Source organism: Siniperca chuatsi, linkage group LG6 (assembly GCF_020085105.1).
Source record: "Siniperca chuatsi isolate FFG_IHB_CAS linkage group LG6, ASM2008510v1, whole genome shotgun sequence".
NCBI lineage: Eukaryota > Metazoa > Chordata > Actinopteri > Centrarchiformes > Sinipercidae > Siniperca > Siniperca chuatsi.
The window spans coordinates 31,311,642-31,331,960 of NC_058047.1; the positions used below are offsets into that span (position 1 = coordinate 31,311,642).

General features: G+C 40.6%; 1 protein-coding gene across 19 annotated transcripts in view; it reads right to left on the minus strand.

Moving 5' to 3' along the window:
• ptprfa (protein tyrosine phosphatase receptor type Fa) overlaps window positions 1-20,319 on the minus strand; it is a 437,857-nt gene that overhangs the window by 14,107 nt on the left and 403,431 nt on the right. For all 19 annotated transcript variants that reach the window (XM_044200720.1, XM_044200710.1, XM_044200712.1 and 16 more), the window contains 4 exons: window positions 13,462-13,581; window positions 11,380-11,534; window positions 5,567-5,852; window positions 2,570-2,748 (listed from right to left, as the gene is read on the minus strand). In XM_044200720.1, coding sequence (XP_044056655.1) covers window positions 2,570-2,748; window positions 5,567-5,852; window positions 11,380-11,534; window positions 13,462-13,581 — 740 coding nt within the window. The remainder of the gene's footprint in view (window positions 1-2,569; window positions 2,749-5,566; window positions 5,853-11,379; window positions 11,535-13,461; window positions 13,582-20,319) is intronic.

The following is a 20,319-nucleotide window of genomic DNA, read 5'->3' on the forward strand; positions in this document are numbered from 1 at the left end:
ACCTCTGTGCATTCAGGCAAACACATAGTTTGGCTGCTACTGAGCAACCAGAACTTTAAACAGTTTTAAATAAAAAAACACATTGTACGCACAATCAAACGCTGCACCAGTGGATACAGATGACATATTAATGCATTTCCATCCTGCTGAAATCTGCTGAAATTATAATTCCAGTTTATTACAATTTACTTCTTATTTTCCTAGTTTGGGCCATAATTCCTGTCAGTTATAACAGCATTGTATTCACTAGGTAAGGTAATTGCTGAAATCTAAGAACATAAGAAGTCTGATGGGTTTGGACTGATGATGAGGTGATGGGCCCCTGGGAACATACATGCAAAAGGCCCTACCGTCAGAGCAGCAGGAGTTGTGTGGCCTCTCTTTTAGCAACATTTTGCAGGTTAAGCATAATTCAAGGGAGCTTCCTGCTTCAACTTTGACCTACTGTACTTACTGTAGTACACACAGGTTTCCTGTGCAAAGAGGGATTATTAACAATATTTCAGGTGTGCTTACTTTCATCTTGACCTCCAAATGGTTTAGGTAATCTGGATAAACTGATAACCGATTGAAACAATGGCCAAACCAACAAAAATAAGATACAAGTTGTAATAGATATTAGAAAAATAATAGAATTTGACTTTATTTGTCAAATTACAACCAATTAACAGTTAACCCGTTCTCATTCCCAGGGCGTCAAACACTGATGTTTTGTCCCGCCCCTCGGCGTTATATACAGACGCCCTTTAGCCCTGCAGGAGACGCCTTCAGAAACTACTTGGTCAGGTAGTAGGAAGTTACGTCACGTGACTTCCGTAAGGCTTTCTGGCGGCCCTGTGCGTCCCATACAAACGCTACTGGGTACCTAAAAAATGCCTGTATTTGATGCCTGGAAATAAGAACGGGCTGTTACACAATTCATAGGTTGTTCTAAAGGGAACCATAACAGAGTGCTATCAAAGATGGTTTAGGCAGGGAGTCCACTCTATTTAAGTATTCTCTAATGTAGAGGTAAAGATATACTGGTGTAAGCCTGCTGTCTGACTTTCTGTCTTACATCTCCATGGACAGGCACTGAGGTGAATGACTACAGCTGGTACCTAGGGGTCACTGGACACCTCCACTAATCATCATACTCATGTCTAGCTCCCTCACGTTAATCTATCCTAATCCACACGGTGCACTTTAAAGGTTGAGCACAGAGAGTTCTGGAGCTTCCTGTATCTCATTCCACTCTTAATTACTGCAACAGGAATTAGAGAGGAATTACAGGACACCCCTGCTTCCTTCCCCATCCTCCCTTAGGTGGGGGTGCCCAGGGGACGTCATTAGGTGCTGACAGCCTCGCTGCAAGTAAAAGGGGAGGTCCTGAATCATTAGCCCATGCTTTACTCTGCTAGTGCACTGGAAAGTATTTCCAATTAGTGTTTACATTTTATACAAGATATGCTTCTCTGAGAGGCCTGTGATTGGCTATTTATCTGACATACGACAATATCAATGCTGACATCTAATACTGTATGTGTGGTTGATTTTGTAAATCGGGCAGATTGTCTTGATTTAGCTGTCACTGTTTACACACAGGAACACACACACAAACATACAAAAAGGTTTACATAGACAGAGGTCTTTTTTAAATGATCTTTTGCTTTGAAAGACAATTAAACCTTGAAGTATAACTTCCCAGAGAGCCAGACAGTCCAGGTTCAGTGCAACTTTAGCAATAGCTAAACTCAAATGTCACCACTTGTATTTGTATCTGTACCTGATGTGACAGGCAATTATATATTTATATTTTTTATGGTATTGACACTCCCACTGCTTGTGTTGATTGATAGATCTGCAGAAATGCTGGGTGAATGGATACATGTCAGAGAGTAGTTCCAGCACGTACCTCCTATTAGAATCTCAAATTGTTGTCTGTTCATTTGTTTACATGTTAAAAAAACAAGATACAACGTGTGAATAAGTGAGCTTGAGAGGTGTTGGTAAGCTTATTTTTGAACTTTTGACAGAAACAGACTAGCTGTTTCCCCCTTCTTCCAGTCTTTATGCTAAGCTAGGCTAAACACATCCTGACTCTGTACTTACTGTAGCACCCAGACATGAGATTAATATCCATGTTCTCATCACACTCTTAGAAAGAAAGTGAATAAGGGTAATTACAAAATGTTTAACTATTCCTTTAGTCTGGTAAGTAAGTCCAGTAGGGTTATGTAATAATCTGTAAATACTAAATTGGCAGGAATGTGGTTTTTACTCAATAAATTGTAATGAATGTAAAAACAAGTCATTATTTCGCTGTACAAAGGGATAAAATGATGTTTTTGGCCTGAGGCCCATGAGTGAAAAAGTCTTGTGGACACAGAGAGGAGCAGTGTCTTAAAAATATTGAAGTAATGGGGAAAACAGGAGGTAATTAACAGGACTATCAGTAAGACCAATTTGTTTTTACAACTGAAACAACAAAAGGATGGTAGGCAGTGAAACACTGGACTCCATGTCAGCCTGTAATTTACTGCTGTCAGCTGCCATGCTCATTAGAGGTGCAGCTGAGCTGTGGACTCACCTGTATCCGTCGATGAAGCTGGCGTTGATGTAGTCGGAGCCCTCCACCCCTCTGATTGGCTGCAGGCAGACTCGGGTGGACTCGAAAGGCAAGATGTTCACCAGGCGGTTCTTGAATTTGTTACACGGCAAGTTGGCACTGATGAATCTTGAGGTATGTGCTTTAGAGTTGGCCAGTTTCTGCAGAGACAGAGAGGACATGGCTGTCTCTGATGCTCCTCAGACACACTTTTAAAGTGTTAATACATCCAGTCTTGGTGGAATGTGGTATGTGAGCAAGGCTCTTAAAGCGTACTCGGAGCTAACACTCTTACTGATGCGTGAAAATGATGCACTTTGAGCTGATCCTCTTTGTTCTCTGACTTCAAATAAAAGCCTGATGGATGCGTGTGTTATAACTCATCCTGAAGACATTGAAAAGTTAAAACAAACTCACACACATTTACTGTGAGCTGAAGTAGAGAGGCATGTGCCAGTGCATATCAAACCGATACAACTTTTGAAAGCAACTTCCCAATTCAGTGTGTTTTTTCTGGGCTAGCTTTGCTGACAGGCCCTAATGTGATTGCTCTGCATTGCGAGGGCAAGTGTCAATTTGAAAAGTGCTTGCGAATAAAAAATTTGCAGTGAGCTGAGGATCAAAACCTAATTATGCTCTGTCCAGATTTACAGCCGTCCTGCTTGCTTGAACAAGCAGCATAATTCGGGTTATGGCGTGCCCCCCCAAGACATGGCTGCTTAAATCACTGCGGTGTCGCTCAGTGTGGAGTGAGCAGTCGAGGATGGTGCAGTGCAGCAGCTCATCCCATGTAAAACCACCTAACCCAGTAGGACCTTATCTTTGGGCTGTCAGACATCCAGTTTGTCCCGGCCCTATCTCCCTCACTCGATCACCCTGTCCCTCTGCGTTTCCTGCACTCACCCTCTCTTTCGGCCTGTCATCTGAAGCTTAGAAGTTAAGCTCTCCAAGCTCCTCCTCTGAGAAGGAGTTCTTTGTTACACAGGCTAAAGATGAAATCCTTCCTCTTTCCTAGCTCCCAGTGCACAGTTACACTCCAGACGTTTAGTGTTGCACTTCCATGAAATTCCTTGAATTGTTGTTACTGTTGACTCTCTTTGCAAAGAGCCATGTCACCAACATAAACCAACCTGCATTTTGTCATTAAATATATATATATATATATATATATATATATATATATATATATATATATATATATATATATATATATATATCCATTATCCCTTTTCCACAGCAGACATTTTGACTTGTCAAAAACAAGTGTTTTAACAACATAAGTTATTATCAATTGTCAGTACCATCAATTTCTGCATTGCATTAACTGCTGTAATTGAGCATCACTGATGTTATTGGCAGCACCTGTGCCTTTCCTGGTAAGACAAGTCAAAATGTCTGCTGTGAAAATGGTCCATAAATCAAATTCAAGAGTGCTCTGATCCTAGTAAGGCTACAATGAGCAGGTTAGCAAAATTCATTAAGACAGCAAAACGACATGTACCGTACAAGATGGACAGATGTGAAAGGGAGGAAAAGTAAAATAGGTGATGCTCATCAAGCAAACACAAGTTAAATCCAAAATATAAAAGAAGAAGCCTTTCTAGCTCTCACTGTTCATATGGAAGGAAAGTCTTGTGTATGTTGTGTGTAAATACTTTGCCAGGACAAAATTCAACTTGCATTCTTCATTTGCAAAACAGAAACATTTGGAAAAAAACAGTATATGTTCTTTATAATGTTATTGCAATAGAATTTCAGCGTGGCTCCTTTAGTTACGTGTTTCCCCAGTTATGTTTGATAAAAATGCAATAAAATTATGTGACAGAGCTGGGCAGCTGCCGTAGTGGCCCAATCACACGTCGCATTACATCAAACAACTCTTGTGGTGATTGGCTGCGAGCAAAACCATAGAGACAGAGCGCAATTAAGTCCCGCCCACACCAGTGACTTTGTATTGCGTGAAGGTGACTCCTCGTCATTTCGGTCCGCTAGCAAACAACAGAAAAATGCCTAAAAGCTGCTGTGTGGTGGGATGCACTACCAACAGGGTGAAGAACCCAGAACTAAGTTTTTATAAGCTGCCGAACCCAAAAACTGAGCTTTTAAGAAGACAGAAGTGGATACAGGCAGTAAGACGTGAGGCATCAGCGGTGGGACCCTAACACTCAGTTATGTTTGCAGCGAGCACTTTGTCACTGACTGGTCAAGTATCCAAATGTCAGTTTTAGGCTAACTACATTATATATATCTAACTATATATAATCTATATTTCTGTAAGTTAAGCTCAAGCCTTTTGACAGTATGCAACTTGTGTTATAGTGAAATGTGGATAAATCCGAAAGCTATGCAGTATTATGTTTGCACGCGCCATAGCTAACTACAGTAGCATGTCTCCAAGAAAAGCAAGATCAGGAGAAGGGACGCTGAGATAGACCGACAATACTATACTTCATGTTTCCTCTCTGGTAGACACAGGGTGCTAAAATAATCTTTGGACATGCTGAAATCTAATGTTTTTAGCTAGCTACAGGCATTTTGTTAGCGTCTCAGCCCTTGGTTGCATATTGTTGCGCTGATAGTTTTCCGAGTATGACGTGTTGTGCTCTGTCTCTATACAAATAGTTCATTTTTCTCAGTCTGGGTACAAAAAGGATCAAATGCAGGTATCTTTGACTAGAGACGTTGTGATACTACTTGGTATTGGGTTACTTCGGTCGATACCTTAAAGGTTTTGAGTACCGATACCCAGAGCTGCCTGCCAGAGTCCCAAAACACCTGTTCTCAGATCGCTCGCATTGTTTTCTGGTTAGCTTCAGAATAGATTATACTTACATACAATGTTTTTATTTTACAGTGTCATTTTTCACAACCGTTCTATTTCATAATGCCATGTTGCATCACAAAGTCAGTCAATCAAGAAAAACAACTCACCATGTACTTCAACTGAAAACAAAACAATCAAAAACAAAAGGTACCTACCTTAAACTCCAGTTCCATGGCGGTGACAGTCTCTCCAGCAGGGATCTGGGTGAGCTTCTGGATGTGGGCATACAGGTTTCGGGCAGGGACTTCTGTGTTGCCACATGTTGCAGCTTCCAGCAGGGCCTCATGGATGAATATGTACTGATCCTCTGTCTGCACCATGTAGTTCCTCTGAGCTCGCATACACGTCACATGACCGTAAATGTCCACTGACTTCTCGTGTTTCATCCTCTCCAGCATGGCTTCGATCGCGATGAAGCAGCCTGTCCGGCCCACACCAGCACTGATAGAGCGCAAAGAGAAAACATGGTTGACACTATTGTTCATTGTGTATTGGGATTTGGTACAAGGTAATTTATTCATCATTTTACAAGGTTGTACAACGAAATTAATTTGTAGTCCCTTCATGCTACACACGTAGAACATAATTGATGATTAAATGTATTATTATTATTATTATTATTAGAGTAGGGTAACATATAAAATAAAGAAAACAACATATACAGTTATTTATATACATATATAAATAGACGTATTACACCCAGGAAATTATTCGGCAGCGCATGTTTTGAATTTGCGTCTGGTGGAATGTTAACAGCAGATAAAAAAACTCGACATTTGTGAGACCGTGTGCGTCCGCTTTGCCTGCGTTTGGGCACCAAGCATCATCGATGGAAACACAGAGTCCTCCTCCTTTCATCTCGGAACACGGTCCGCCCGTCGAGTGCTTGATCTGGGGTGTTTATGGAGCAGGTCTCTGTAAAGATGTGGGCACAACAGTCTCTGATTCCCATTGCTTGGCCAGCCTGAGTCCCATTTGGTCCAGACCAGACATTAGCCAGGAGCAGCCTTGGATCCACGCTGGGCCAGCATGGCTCCTCTCCCGGCTGTCTGTCCTCTCCTCCTGGGCGATCCCAGCCTGGTCCGGCTGATCTGTCTGGGTGGATCTTCTCAAGGTCCGCTGCTCTTTAATCCAAACACCAAACAAAAGCTTCCTTTTCCGATGACAACGATGATGTATTTCTGTTATAGGTTATACGTGTTTCAGCAATAAAGCCGAAAAACAATAACAGATTAAAAAGTTTGAAGGAGCTACCGGCCGCTGCATCTACATGCAGAGCCTTTGCCATACTCTTCCTGGGGTCCATATTCAAATAAAATACATATAGTCAACAATGTTTGCTTACTTACACTTCATACAGTAAACAATAAAGTTAAAACATCCAACAATAAAATGATATCAAAACCGTACATATACAAAACATTAGAACAATTAGAACAATTTAAATTGATTGACAGATAAAACAACTATAACAATCTCAGTGCATCTAAACATCCATATTGCAAAACAATCAAAGGAAACCTGTTTTACTTACTTATTTTTCAGGCCTGTCGTCAATAACCTCTTTAGCTGGTTCTTAAAACCTTTTGTTGTAGAATCTTGAGAGATAAAGCAACGGCAAACTTCCAGTGAGATATTGGCTCTATACATTACTGTTTTTTTCATATCATTGGTCACTGGTCATAACACTGGTTGGGGTAGGGTAATGTGACCCCTCCTCACCTGCCTTGTTTCATGAACAATGAATAATATGGCTTGTATTACCTGCAAAGTGCAACTGAATCTAAGACATAGGGAGCACCTCTTTACCCCTCTTCCAGTTTTTGTAGCTATTTTGTTTATGTGACTTCCCCAGTACAGTTGGTCATCAAGCATGACCCCCAAAAGTTTTGCCTCACTGAATTGCTCTATAGAGACACCCTTGATTGAGAGACATAATTGATTCTCTCTCTTTAGTGTGTATCTTGAGCCAAAAACAATGCATTTAGTCTTGGACACATTTACAACTAAATAGCTTTAGCCTACCCTATTTAAAATTTAGTTAATTTTTCAGTGTATTATTTAAATCATCATAATTAGTTGGTGATGTATACACAGTGGTATCGTCAGCAAAAGTTGTTAAATTTGGCTTTGTCTAAAACAAGTGCCATATAATAATATAGAGAAATAATAATAAATATAGAGAAAAGCAACTATCCCAAACAACTTCCCTGGGGGACACCATACTGTACCATCCTTGATTTAGAAAAACTACCTTTTGTGTTCTACCAGTCAGGTAGCTTCTCATTAAATCAAGGGCAGAAAAAAAACAAAAGCAGCAAGTTTCATTAAGAGTAGTTTGTGGTCTATTACATCAAATGCAGCGCTAAAATAAAGTAAGGACAGCACCAACCATTTGGTTCCTGTCTGTATCATTCAACCACTGATCAGTCATCTGCATTAAAGCTATATTAGTAGAAAGTCCGTCTTATAGGCATGTTGGAATTCTGAGTTAAGTTTATTCATAAAAAAGTGTGAAACCTGATCAAACACCATTATTTCCATTAACTTACTAAATACAGGACGAATGCTGAGTGGGTGGCTGTTGGTACCTGTAAATGTTTTGGGGTAAAGGAATAACTTTATTGCAAGAATCCAGCCCTGATTTGCTACATAGCCTGCCCTGAATATAAAACAAAGACACTACGGGATAGCTCCTGCGGTGGAAATGGCATTGCCAAATTGCTACCAGTGAACACATTTCTGCTGTTGCACGTTATATACCATCATATCACACAACCCTAAAACAGACAGTGTATAGTAACCCTACCATCTTTTTTTAATAACAGCAACCTACCAAGCTGTGGTGCACACACCCTCCTTTAAACTTAGATTAAACAATATGACAAATTGCTAATGAAATATAAACAGGCTAACTATAAAAGCTCTATTGATTTTTCACTATTTCACTGATACAGACTTTAAGCATAATTCTTTAACATTAGTAAAGATGAGGTTACTGATCTCCTTCCTGCATGGTTAGTATGCAACCAAGTAGGCAAGTTCACACAGGTTTGTGATGACCAGTCTATATTGAAGTCACCAAAAAAATAGATTTTTCTGCCATGATCAGAAGCCATCTGCAGTACATTCTAAAATACAGTGGTCTGGTATGAGGTAAATGAATTTCTAAAGCACCTCAATAAATTGATTCATGAGGTCATCTCTCAACTTAAACGGTATGTGATTTTGAATATAAATTGTAACACCACTCCCATAGCTATCTTTTCTATGAACACATTAACCTGACACTCAAGCCTCAAGGTGCAGACACAGAGGATGCACAAGAGTAGTTTTCTGTTTACACCCATTACTATGCTCTTTTTTTATTACAGGTTGGGGCATGATAACAATAAAATGCAATATAATCTTGAGTTACTCAAGTATTTTAATTGGGAGAATGGGAATTAGTTCAACTTAGACTGTATAATTTTTGAGAGAAGTAAAACAATTTTCCTCTTAAAAATGAAAAGTTTAATTCACAAGCAATAAACACACACACCCTTGTTCAGTATACAAAGCTTTACTTGGTCTGGTACGACCAGTAGCTTATGGTGGCTAATGTTAGTTAATGTTAGCAAACTTTAGATAGATATTGTCATTTTAATAATGTATCCTTCCTTATATCACAAAGTGTGATTTGTGATTATGATAGATATTACTGTAATAAATATTACTGAGTCAGTTTGCTGACTTTGTGACTCTTCTCCCTGTTACAGGTGTATTCAGACTGAGTGTAGGGCAAACTTTAGACAGGGATTGTATATAAAGTCAATGCACAAATTGACGTCAAGACGCATCCATGCAAGATGAAAATGTCTCAGACTGAGTGAAAAAATATGTGCTTATCAAGCAGCAACCTCTGGGGCTGAAAAATGAAGCCAAAAACTGCAGTTCATCGAATGGCCACTTGAGGCTGTCTCCCAAGGCGAGTCAGTCCCCATCAGAAATACTTTATTGATCCCCGAGGGGAAACTCTTAGAGCCCCGTGTTAAAATGCCCAGCTTTACAGCAGAAATAAACATGTTTACAGCCTGGTACAAAAAAACGGTTGTTGTATACATCGCTAGCAAGGAACGGCTAATGTCTGTACACTTGGCAGTTTGAGAGCAAATAAATACAGAGGGACAAAAACACTCCAGTAGTCAAATTCTTACAAATAACGCGAGGTGAAAATGTCCTTTGCATACAGTCTGAACACACTACACACTATGTACACTATGTTTTACTTTATACCATTGTCTTGTAGTTTCACTTGTGTCCATAGTGGCTGCTGTTCAGGAAAAAAGATTCGCTCTAAGACCATTATTAGTTATCAGAATCAGAATCAGAAACACTTTATTGATCCCCGTAGGGAAACTCTTTGTTACAGCAGCTCGTCTTTCCGTCAGTGCACACAGGAGAAAGTACTAGCAAACAATATGATACACTATAAACACTATAAACAGGTCAGAAATAAATTAAGTATCATGTCAGTATAAGTATAAGATAAACTAAGTGTCGAGTACCGACGAGACGGAGCTACGGCAACAGGCAGCATGCGGGCTGGCGCATGCGCACTATCGTCTAGTTAAACTTGGTTTCCAGTGAAATAATCATAACAAAGAAAATGTTTGTAGTGAATACCAGTGTATTGCCTCAGCCCTTCATTATGGAGTGCAGTGCAAGATTGCGACATCACTGACCTGACTACTCCACTGAAGACGTGATGTCTCTGAAACAGCAGGGAGCACTCTGCCTAAAGAAAACTGGACTGGATTTTCAGATCTTTGCTTCTCTTGTTCCTTTGATATGTTTGGTATAAAGCTTCACAGACCAGCTGCATTGGTAAACATGAACAACCTGCTGTCAGAGCCTCCTTCTGGCTGCATCCCACTGCCTCCCTGATTTACCTCCAAGAATTCTGTTGCTTTTGTGTGTCTTTATGGTCTCAATGCAATGAATTGTATGAATGGGGATAATGGTGCAGTCTCTCCTAAAAGGCATTTATGATACAGATTTGGCCTACTCGCAGGTGTCTGTTGACTGGCATTGCTAGTGTCAAGACTGGTCATTGCAAGATGCTTTTTTAGGTTATTAAAATGTATCCATTTTTCAAAACAATCTGATTGTTAATGGACAAGTTGTCTTATAATGGTTAACTCACTTGTTTTGGTGTTATTGTGTGCTTGTTTAACATGCTTTCCCCTAAAGCCAATTAGTGCCGACGGTTGGTTTCACAAGGTGATGCAAAATGACGTGGTTTATATAACATATGAAACCACTGAGTGGTTTCATATTCTCAATTGAGAATGACTTCCGGATGGGAGCCGAAACGTCTTGATTCTGAAAACAGTGTTCAGATGACGACGACTGAAACCTTTTCTACGATAGAACACTCCTGGACAAATGAGGGACCACACCGTCAAACCACTGAGTGCTCAAAACCTACAGTAGAGGACTGTAGGACGACTCCAAGAAAGTTAAATATGTTTAGTTCAGTCAAAATTCCATGCTTTGACAGGGTGTCTAGTTCTCTGTTCTTCATTGGACAATGTTAGTATTCCCCTGATATCGTCAACACAATGTATGGTTTTCCCATGGGTGTTCAAAAATTACCTGTGGGTGAACTCCTGAGCACCCACAATACAGATGCCTATGTTTCACGGTGTAGCACTTAGTTGTACACATGAAAAGTGACAGAAGTAGCTGTGTGAAGAAAAAAAGAGAGAAAGAGAGCTTGAGAGACGTTCAACCTCTATCTACTTTCACATCGCAACACACATGGCCAACCACAGCATAACGGATGTGCTCGTTGGTTTGTCTGTTTCAGAAACGTACACAAATTGTCGGATGCCATGGGAAAGGGGTTTTCAGACTTTGTTAGTTATCCGGCACACACCTTGCTTGAAGCATACTGAGGGCGTTGTGTGATGTAAGAGTAGTTTACCTGCAGTGGACCACCATGGGTCCAGCGTCTGGTGGATTACAGGTCTTGACTCTGCGTAGAAAGGCCAGTGTTGGGGTGGGATACTCAGGCACTCCATGGTCAGGCCAGGCCATAAACTGGAACTGTCGAACCTCTCTCTTCTCACTTGAGCCATTCTGTTAGAGCACACACACACACATTTACACACGTTTTGTCATTTATAAAAATGTGATTCAACCATAGACTGTATATATACATGGACGACTGTAATGAAGCCAAAATATCCCGGATACGGGAGCTGCCATCTTGCGCTGGTGACATCATTTGGAGCCAGAGTCTGTGCAGTAGTGATCGAGGTCAATCATGACGTGTAACCCCCTTTTTATAGCATCGAATAACTAATTAGACCCAAACTTATCAGAAAAACAAACCCCTGAACAAACATCAGCGTGATAAGAACTACCTTAAATGACAGAAACCATCTTTGAGAAAAATATATTTGACGTATACTTTGAGTTTTTAGTTTGGCTCATGTCCGATCCGCTAACATGGAGGGGGCGGGGTTTATGACCTGTGCTGCAGCCAGCCACCAGGGGGCGATCGAGACATTTTGGATTCACTTTAGGGGAGCTGTCACGTCGTCCATCTTTATATACAGTCTATGGATTCAACACACTGAAAATTCCATGACTTGATAATATAGCTATCAGGTAAAACATCATTAACAAATGCATTGAAATGACTACTTGATAAATCATCGGACTGATTAATGTGACATGATGAAATTACCTGCTAATTACATCACATTACATCACTCAAACACACAACAACAGAGTACACTGGTACAGCACAATCAAAGCAAAACTTTTTCCATCAGATCTACAGTAAATGCACAGTAACTTTTATTCATAACATTCAACAAGCCACAGTTTTCACATTTTCTCCATTCCAGCACCAAGACACACTCTTCTTAGACTCTTAAGCCCTTTTCAGACATGGAATGCACTGCTGGCTCCATCTATCTGGTAAAGTGATGGCTTTTTGTCATTCAGACACAAGTGTCTTTTACGTTAATGTTCCTTACGGCTTTATTCAGACATGACAGAATATTTTAGGAGCTATGTTGCTTGCGTGATATTTGGCACTGGGTGAGAGCGAGAGAGAGAGAGAGAGAGAGAGAGAGCGAGAAAGAGAGAGAGAGCGAGAGAGCGAGAGAGCGAGAGAGAGAGAGAGAGAGAGAGAGCGAGAGAGCAGTGGTGAGTTAAAAATGTTGTGATAGCGAAGAGGAAGACTGTTTTTTTAAAGTTATTTTAGCCTTAATGCCGTGTGTTGTTGTGAGTGCGAGGGACACTGGCGACTGCTGCTCACAGTGGTTTTAGTTATATTAGATAGCAAATTCTGCTGCCTGTTTTAGAAAATCAGACAGTGCACAAGCATTGAATCACGTGCTGTATAGCATTTTGCTGGATATTCATCCACGCAGTTGGCATGAATTCAAGCTGAAAATGTATAGAGAGAGTGTTGGATTATTACTGTGGTTGTATGAGGGTTTTTTAGCCTCTTCTGCTCCAGTCGCACCGCAAGGGGAAAATTGTTTTTATAGACTGATCTGATGCTGAGGAGAATCTCCTTGAGAAACCGACACTTTTACTGTGTTTCCTAGTTTATTAAACTGATTTTGTGCATAAGAGAGGTGATTGAGATCATACATTTATTGCAGTGATTTAGAAGGCAGAACAAGACACACATCTCTCTCTCTGAATGTTTCACCTTGTGCTGCTGCAGCCTTTACGTTAATCTGACCGCATTCACTTCAGACTCGTGCCGTGTTGAAAGTGATACAGAAATGTTACAGGTCCGACCTAGTAAGATCGCCGTCTTGACTTTTACATAAAAGGGACCAGGGTGCTTATTCAGACATGAGACCGACAGACCGAAGTGCCATCACATTTACAAAACAAAGTGCATGTCTGAAAGGGGCTTTAGTGCTCTTTCAGAACAAACCACCAAAGCCTTCTGCTGTTTATGAGTTATGACTTGCTTTCCTGCCAAACATAGTCATACTCCATATACACAGTAGGCCTACAAATACGGAGTGCTCACCTTATAGAGGGCTAATGTGCGTACGCTGTACGTAGCCAGCTCCACAGTGTCCAGCATGGTCACCTGAATCATCCCATATGTCTCTGTGCCTCGACTTGGCCAATACTGGTCACACTTCACCTGCACACAGACACACATTCAAGTGTTTCCTTCACAAATAATGGTGTTATTGTTGAAGTCATCGGGACAGAAGGAGGAGAAAAGAACTGAGCGATGAGGATTTGTATCTTTGGTTACTGTTCTGAACTTTTACATTTTCTGGCCTGCTAGTGATGCTCATAAGGTTGGTGATGTTGGTGAGATCATCTGACCATTCATCTGTCCATACAGCCATATGGACAGATGTCTGCTCATTGCCTGGTAAAAGAGCGACGAGGAAGAGTGAAAAAGTGAAGTGACGTAATTCCTAACCTACAGTACAGGAAAACGTAACGACATGCAAAAAGCATTGACGTGATGTAGTGATCTATGCAGAAAACCTGCGGACGTCAGGTAGTTCGCAGTTCAAATGCTGCACTCAGGCTTCAGAGACCACAAGCTTTTAATGACTCCTACAGTAGATCGGACAGGAAATCAGACATTTTCTCGATAAGAGAGCGGGCAAAACTACATCCCTGAGGCTGCTGTGTTTATACCCGCAGTCCTGGGTCTTCCGGTGTTCTTTTCTCAATGACGAATGCAGACTACCGCCACCTGCTGGTGTGGAGAGTTATTACCTCTCCAGCATTTTGATCAGGTGACGTCATTCAATATGAAATTAACTGCAAAAATGTGTCTATTTTGTATTCTCTTTCCTAATGGGCACCGTCACACTAATGCACTACAAACTATCTCCTCACTTCCTCGTGATTCCACCTCAATATAATACAAGTAAATGAGCTTTAAAAAGGCGCAGAAGACAGTGCCCTAAAACCAACAAAACAATTAGATTCAAGAGTGAGTGGCTGAGATGCCAATGAAGAGTATTTCTCTCTATCAATCATGTAACTTTTCGTTAGAGAAGCAGAGACTTTCAGCCACTCTGCCACTCTTTTAAGAAATTAAGTATTAAATCAAGTCTAATATTAGCCATTGCCAGCTCCACTGGTCCAGTCCAGCAGATGGCAGCAAAAAGGAGCAAGATGGCATGGTAGGCTAAACTGTTAGCTGTTGCCACTTGTTATGTGCACGTATACGTGCATCTGTGGTAGGGTTACTATACACTGTCTGGTTTAGGGTTGTGTGATATGATGGTATATAACGTGCGACAGTGGAAATGTGTTCACTGGTAGCAATTTGGCAATACCATTTCCACCGCAGGAGCTATCCCATAGTGTCTTTGTTTTATATTCGGGGCAGGCTATGTAGCAAATCAGGGCTGGATTCTTGCATCATCTTGCGAATCCAACTGCATCGCAAGGTAACATCATTTGGGCAGCAGGAACTGCTTACTGTGTTCTCAGTTGGTTTGCCAACCACCACCAGAAGAAGAGGGTGGCAAAAAAACATAGAGAGTGAAACTGTTGATGCAGAGCAGGAGGAGTTGTTTTTGTTTGTATGGAAGTTCCAAATTAAAGAAGAAAATAATCAAATGTGATGAAGTATGGTACCAGGGTGTCTGCGGGGTCTTAAAAAGTATTCAAAGTTGATAAATCAATTTAGCTACCATTAAGGCCTTTAAAAAGTATTAAAAAGTCTTAAACACCATTTTCAGAGGTATTCAGTTTTGTAGCTTGTTTTCAGTATGTATCAGGGATGTGATTTTTCCAGATTAATACAGAATTCAGGATTTTCCGACCTGAAAATGTGGCCCACGTGAATCAGTTAACCAGGTGAAGTGAAGGTAATGTACTCAAGTTGACGACAACTCGAGGAAAAATTAGAAAATGTCGAAAAGTGATTTTTCCACCTGCTTTGTCTGCACTTATTATTTTACTAAACCACAGCGCGCTTGTTAAGCTAATAGCTAAGTGTTACAAATAAGCTCAAAAGAAAGCTGTCTGTACGTAGCCTAAAATTTGCCAAATTCTTGTAAAGTTAGCTGCTGGCTGAGACGGCGGCCCCTCTGAAGGACAGGAGGAAGGACTGATAGTGACTGATGTCTGTGGTCTTCATTCTTTCTAAACTTCACTCAGTATTTTGATGTCAGGAATATTAGGCTATGTATTTTACTGACATTTTAGATTAGTCTCCAGTGAGATATTATTGAGTGTATATAGTGACTTTGCTGTTGCAGCTCTAGAAACAATATTTAGCTATATTTAAGATAGAAATCAATTCTAATCCTGTTCTGAATGTATTCTTTTTTTAAATGATGATTAAAGAACCCCAATTCTTCAGTAATGAAAAAGAACCGGTAAGAGTATTGATACAAACCAGGCCAATAAGAGTATGGATAAGATAAAGATACAATCCTAACATGCCCAGGTCTTTAAAGGTATTACATTTGACTTCAGGATTCCTGCATATACCCTGGGCATGGTTATTTTAAACCATTCCCTAATTGAATTTACAGAACAATTACTGTATTGTGATATATACTGTGATAGAAGATTTTGGCCATATCGCCCATCCCTAGTCTAATTTCCTACATAAACTGTTTTTAGTTTATATTGCATTATCAGATTATACAGACAGGGAAACAAAACAAGCTCTCCAAATCAAACGACAAAATACCTCATTTGTAACAGGTCTTTAGAACGACACATAGAACCGTTTTCTGATCTGAGCCCCTATCAGCAGGACAACATCATTTGTCTGTGCTTCCCAAAACTATTACAAATCACATGTGGAAACTTCTTGGTTTCCTGGTTTACTATAGAAGTTACATGCAAGATTTCCCTTGTAATGCAAAAGGCCTGTATGACCTAGTCTCAGCAGATAGACTGATAACTCCAAGTCCTGAGTCAAAGTCCAACATTCGGTCAGCAAGAGTGGGACAGCTCTCCCCACACTAGAAAATAACGAGGACTGATACTCGCCAGAAAGCCTGAACTATCTAGGTGATGGCCAGACTAACCCACCTGTAATGACTTATCCCAGGTTTGAGGATCTATTCATTCTGCATATTGACGGGGGACTTGGAGCAGTCCTGTACCAGAGACAGGAAGGCACACTCAGAGCTATCGGGTGCGGCTCACGAACATTGATACCAGCAGAAACAAAATATCGATTACGTTCATGTAAGCTGAAGTTTTTAGCCCTCAAGTGGACAATTTGAGAATGACTTCCGGATGGGAACCTAAACGTCTTGATGCTGAAAACAGTGTCCAGATGATTACGACTGAAACCTTTTCTACGATGGAACACTCCTGGACGAATGAGGGACTACACCGTCTTACTCAAGTGGGCTGTTGCAGACAGGTTTAGAGATGATTGGTTTTACGCTCCCTCTGTAACAGTATACAGCGACAACAACCCTGTTACTTATGTTATGGAAAAGTGAACACGACCGGACATCACTGGGTGTCTGAACTGGCTGACTTTAACATAACGCTGAAGTACCCCCCAGGAAAAACAAATACAGATGCAGACTTTCTGTCCCGCACACCTGTGAGTATGGACTCTTATATCAGTGCTCCTCTGAAGTGGTAAGTGTAATATTCAGTGCAGTTGAAATACAAAAGCAGCATGAAGTGAACTGGATCTGAGCCATTACCTGCCGCCCACATCTTCAGGAGATAGCAGTGGATAACCAGCCAGACAAAAAAGTAACACAGCAGGAGTTACTGCAGGCACAGTTGCAAGACCCTGCCAAGTCCCATGTACTTCAGCTGAAAAAGTCTGGAGAAAAACCAGACAGCAAATGAATCAAGCGCTACATGAATGGAAAAGGCAGAATGTTTCGCAAGAGGGTCTGCTGAAACGCAAAACAGCAGCCTGTACTCAAATTGTGCTTCCAGAAAGGTACAAAGAACTGGTGTAGAAGTACCTTCACTGTGAAATGGGTCACCTGGGGGTAGAACTAGAACTTGCTTGTTTTATTTTTGTTTGTAAATGCAACATCCAGAAAAAACCTGCAGCGATGTGTCATGTACCTGCATCGGCACCATTCAAGATGGTTTCAAGGCAAGGCAGGACAAGGCATCTTTTATAGACTTATAGGTTTCTGTAGACTATCTTCACCTTGAAAAAACCAGAGGAGGGTATGAGTATAGTTCAGTGATTATTGAAAGTTTGCCCAAGCCTACCCAACCCGTAACAAATCAGGCAAAACGTCAGAAGAGAACATCTTAAACGATTTTGCCATGAATTTTGCCTTCCCTGCTAAAATACATTACATTATTTGCTTTTTGGTAAAAAGCCCTGTTTGCCAATTGACTTGATCTTTGGGATCAATGAGGGGGAAGGATGTAACTCACACCAGCAATATGCTCAAAGCAGCAAATGAAAGAGGCATATGACATTGTATCCAAAACCACCAAAAAGACTACAGAAAGAGGAAAATACTATGATCAAAAGAGGCAAAGTTCTGTGCTTTCTCCAGGTGAGCAAGTCCTTGTAAAATTGCGCTTATATTGGGAAGATCAAATACATATTGTGGTCTCTCAAAAGGGGAAAGACAGCCCAGTTTATGAGGTAAAGCCTGAATGTGGCACACGGAGAGGCAGAATCCTCCACCGCAGCATGTCGGTGCCATGATTCCATGCTTTGCCACATGCTTTGCTCCCGAGGGCTGTGCCTTCGGTGTGTGGAAGCTTAGTTAGTTTCTTTGAACTGATGAGCAGCTGGCACCTGCCATCAGTGTATGAATGTGTGTGAATGTGATATATAGTGTGTGAAGCGCTTTGAGTGGTCGGAGGACTACAAAGACGCTATACAAGTACAGTCCATCTACCATTTACCATTTATGTGTCATGGGACTATAGGAACTGAGATGAACAAAGTAAAAACACTTATCTGAATATAATGCTAAGTTACCTACTGTGTTATCATATTTGTTGTTTATACTTACCTGGTTTAAGCAAAAAAATAATAATTTTGTTATTAAAGGGTTTATATTTCTATTCCTATTTCAATGCCATAACTTAATTCTTTGGAATTAAGTTATGGCATTGAAATAGTTTTGAAGCCTCCAGAGAATCTAATGAAATGACATGTCTTTGTTTCAGAGTAATTGTGATAAGAATACTGTACTAATGTTACATCTACACTAGAGTTTAAAAACTAGTGCTATTTAAGAGTGGCTGTGATGACATCACATGGTATACAATAGTAATGTACTGTAATGGAAAAACCTGGTGAAATACACTTGTTTCTTCAAAATACAGCCATTGCTATTAAGTGAGATGTTTAATCTAGAGAGATACTGTGCCTTTAATATTGCAGTTATGAGATGAATGTTGTTATGATATTCCGTAGTCCATGTTGTACTATATAGTAGTTCTAATGTTGAGGACATTTATTTTGCAGGGGAAGAATGTGGCATCTGTAAAAATATAGATTTTTTAATACATGCTCCATTCATTTAATTTAGCATTTTGTTTAATAACCCTCCTATCCACCTATCAAGCCACTACACCACTGGCCACATGTGTGTTAATGGTTGCTGTAATCATTCCTCATCTCCATACTGGCTGTGAAGGGACACGTTCATAGTGTGACTACACTGTAAGATATGGGGGACAAAATCCTCAGTCCTCATTATGTGCAAAAATATATTCAAAAGCTGGGCCAAAGCTAACGTGTGGCTTCAGCCATCTGAGTTAGTCAAATGAAGTGGGTATCTTTGTCCTTTAATTTAATTAGACACCTGTTAGCTAAATCATTTTTATGCTATAGCTGAAAGGGCTTTCTGAGCCTGTAGTGTCTTTATCAGGTCCTCTTTGCTGTCTGAAACCCCTGCGTGCCTGTCGTCCTGTACCATACCTGACCATGTCTTCTGTGTGTCAATTAGTTGGTGCTAATTTGAATTTTAAACACAACTTTATTTAGATATGTGTAAATTGTGAGCACAATACAAAACTAGATTTTCACACAGGGCCCTTTCACAAGACAGGGCCACAAGATTGGCGAATAATACAAAACCTGCCTTTGTTTATATTGTATTATATTGTTTATACTGTACACATGCTCCAACAACATTTCACCATAAAACAACTGACATGCAGTGAACTTGGCGGTTTTGTCGCCCTGAGGGTGTGGGGCCCCTTTTCCCAGTTGGTAATCCAAGCCTGGTAGTAATCCAGCCATACACTGGGAAACAGTATGGTTGTTGCATCTGTGATGGCTTCTGATGGGACACTTTGAAGAAATGAGCTCTAAGCTGTGTTTAGAGCGGTGGATATTCATAGTGCCCCTGACCTTTCCCCCAGTGCCACCATCTGGCCAAAATCTACACTGATACACACCGAAGATCAAACTCTAAACACTGAGGATCATTAGTTTCTCGTCCTATCAAGAAAAACAACAGTATCATTTGTTTGTTAAATGCCTTAAAAGGAAGGCACTTTGTGGAACTAGTGTGACCTTAGATAGATACATAGATTCTTTATCGTCCCCATGGGGAAAATACCACTTGATAACTGTAGAGTTGACATCCAGTTGTCTGAGTTTCTGAAGTAAAAGGTATGACTGAAGAGTGTTGAAAGCAGAGCTAAAATCAATAAAAAAGCAGCCGAGCATAAGCTCTACTGTCCTTGAGATGTTTTAAATCGAGTGCATAATGGCAGTAATAGCATCATCTGTACTCTAATTTTCTGTTTATGTCCGCTTTCAACATAGACACCACACACTTCCCAAGGCATTTCATCACAACTCATGTAAGAGCAGCTGGTCTATCAGAATCAGAATCAGAAATACTTTATTGATCCCCGAAGGGAAACTCTTTGTTACAGCAGCTCGTCTTTCCGTCAGTGCACACAGGAGAAAGTACTAGCT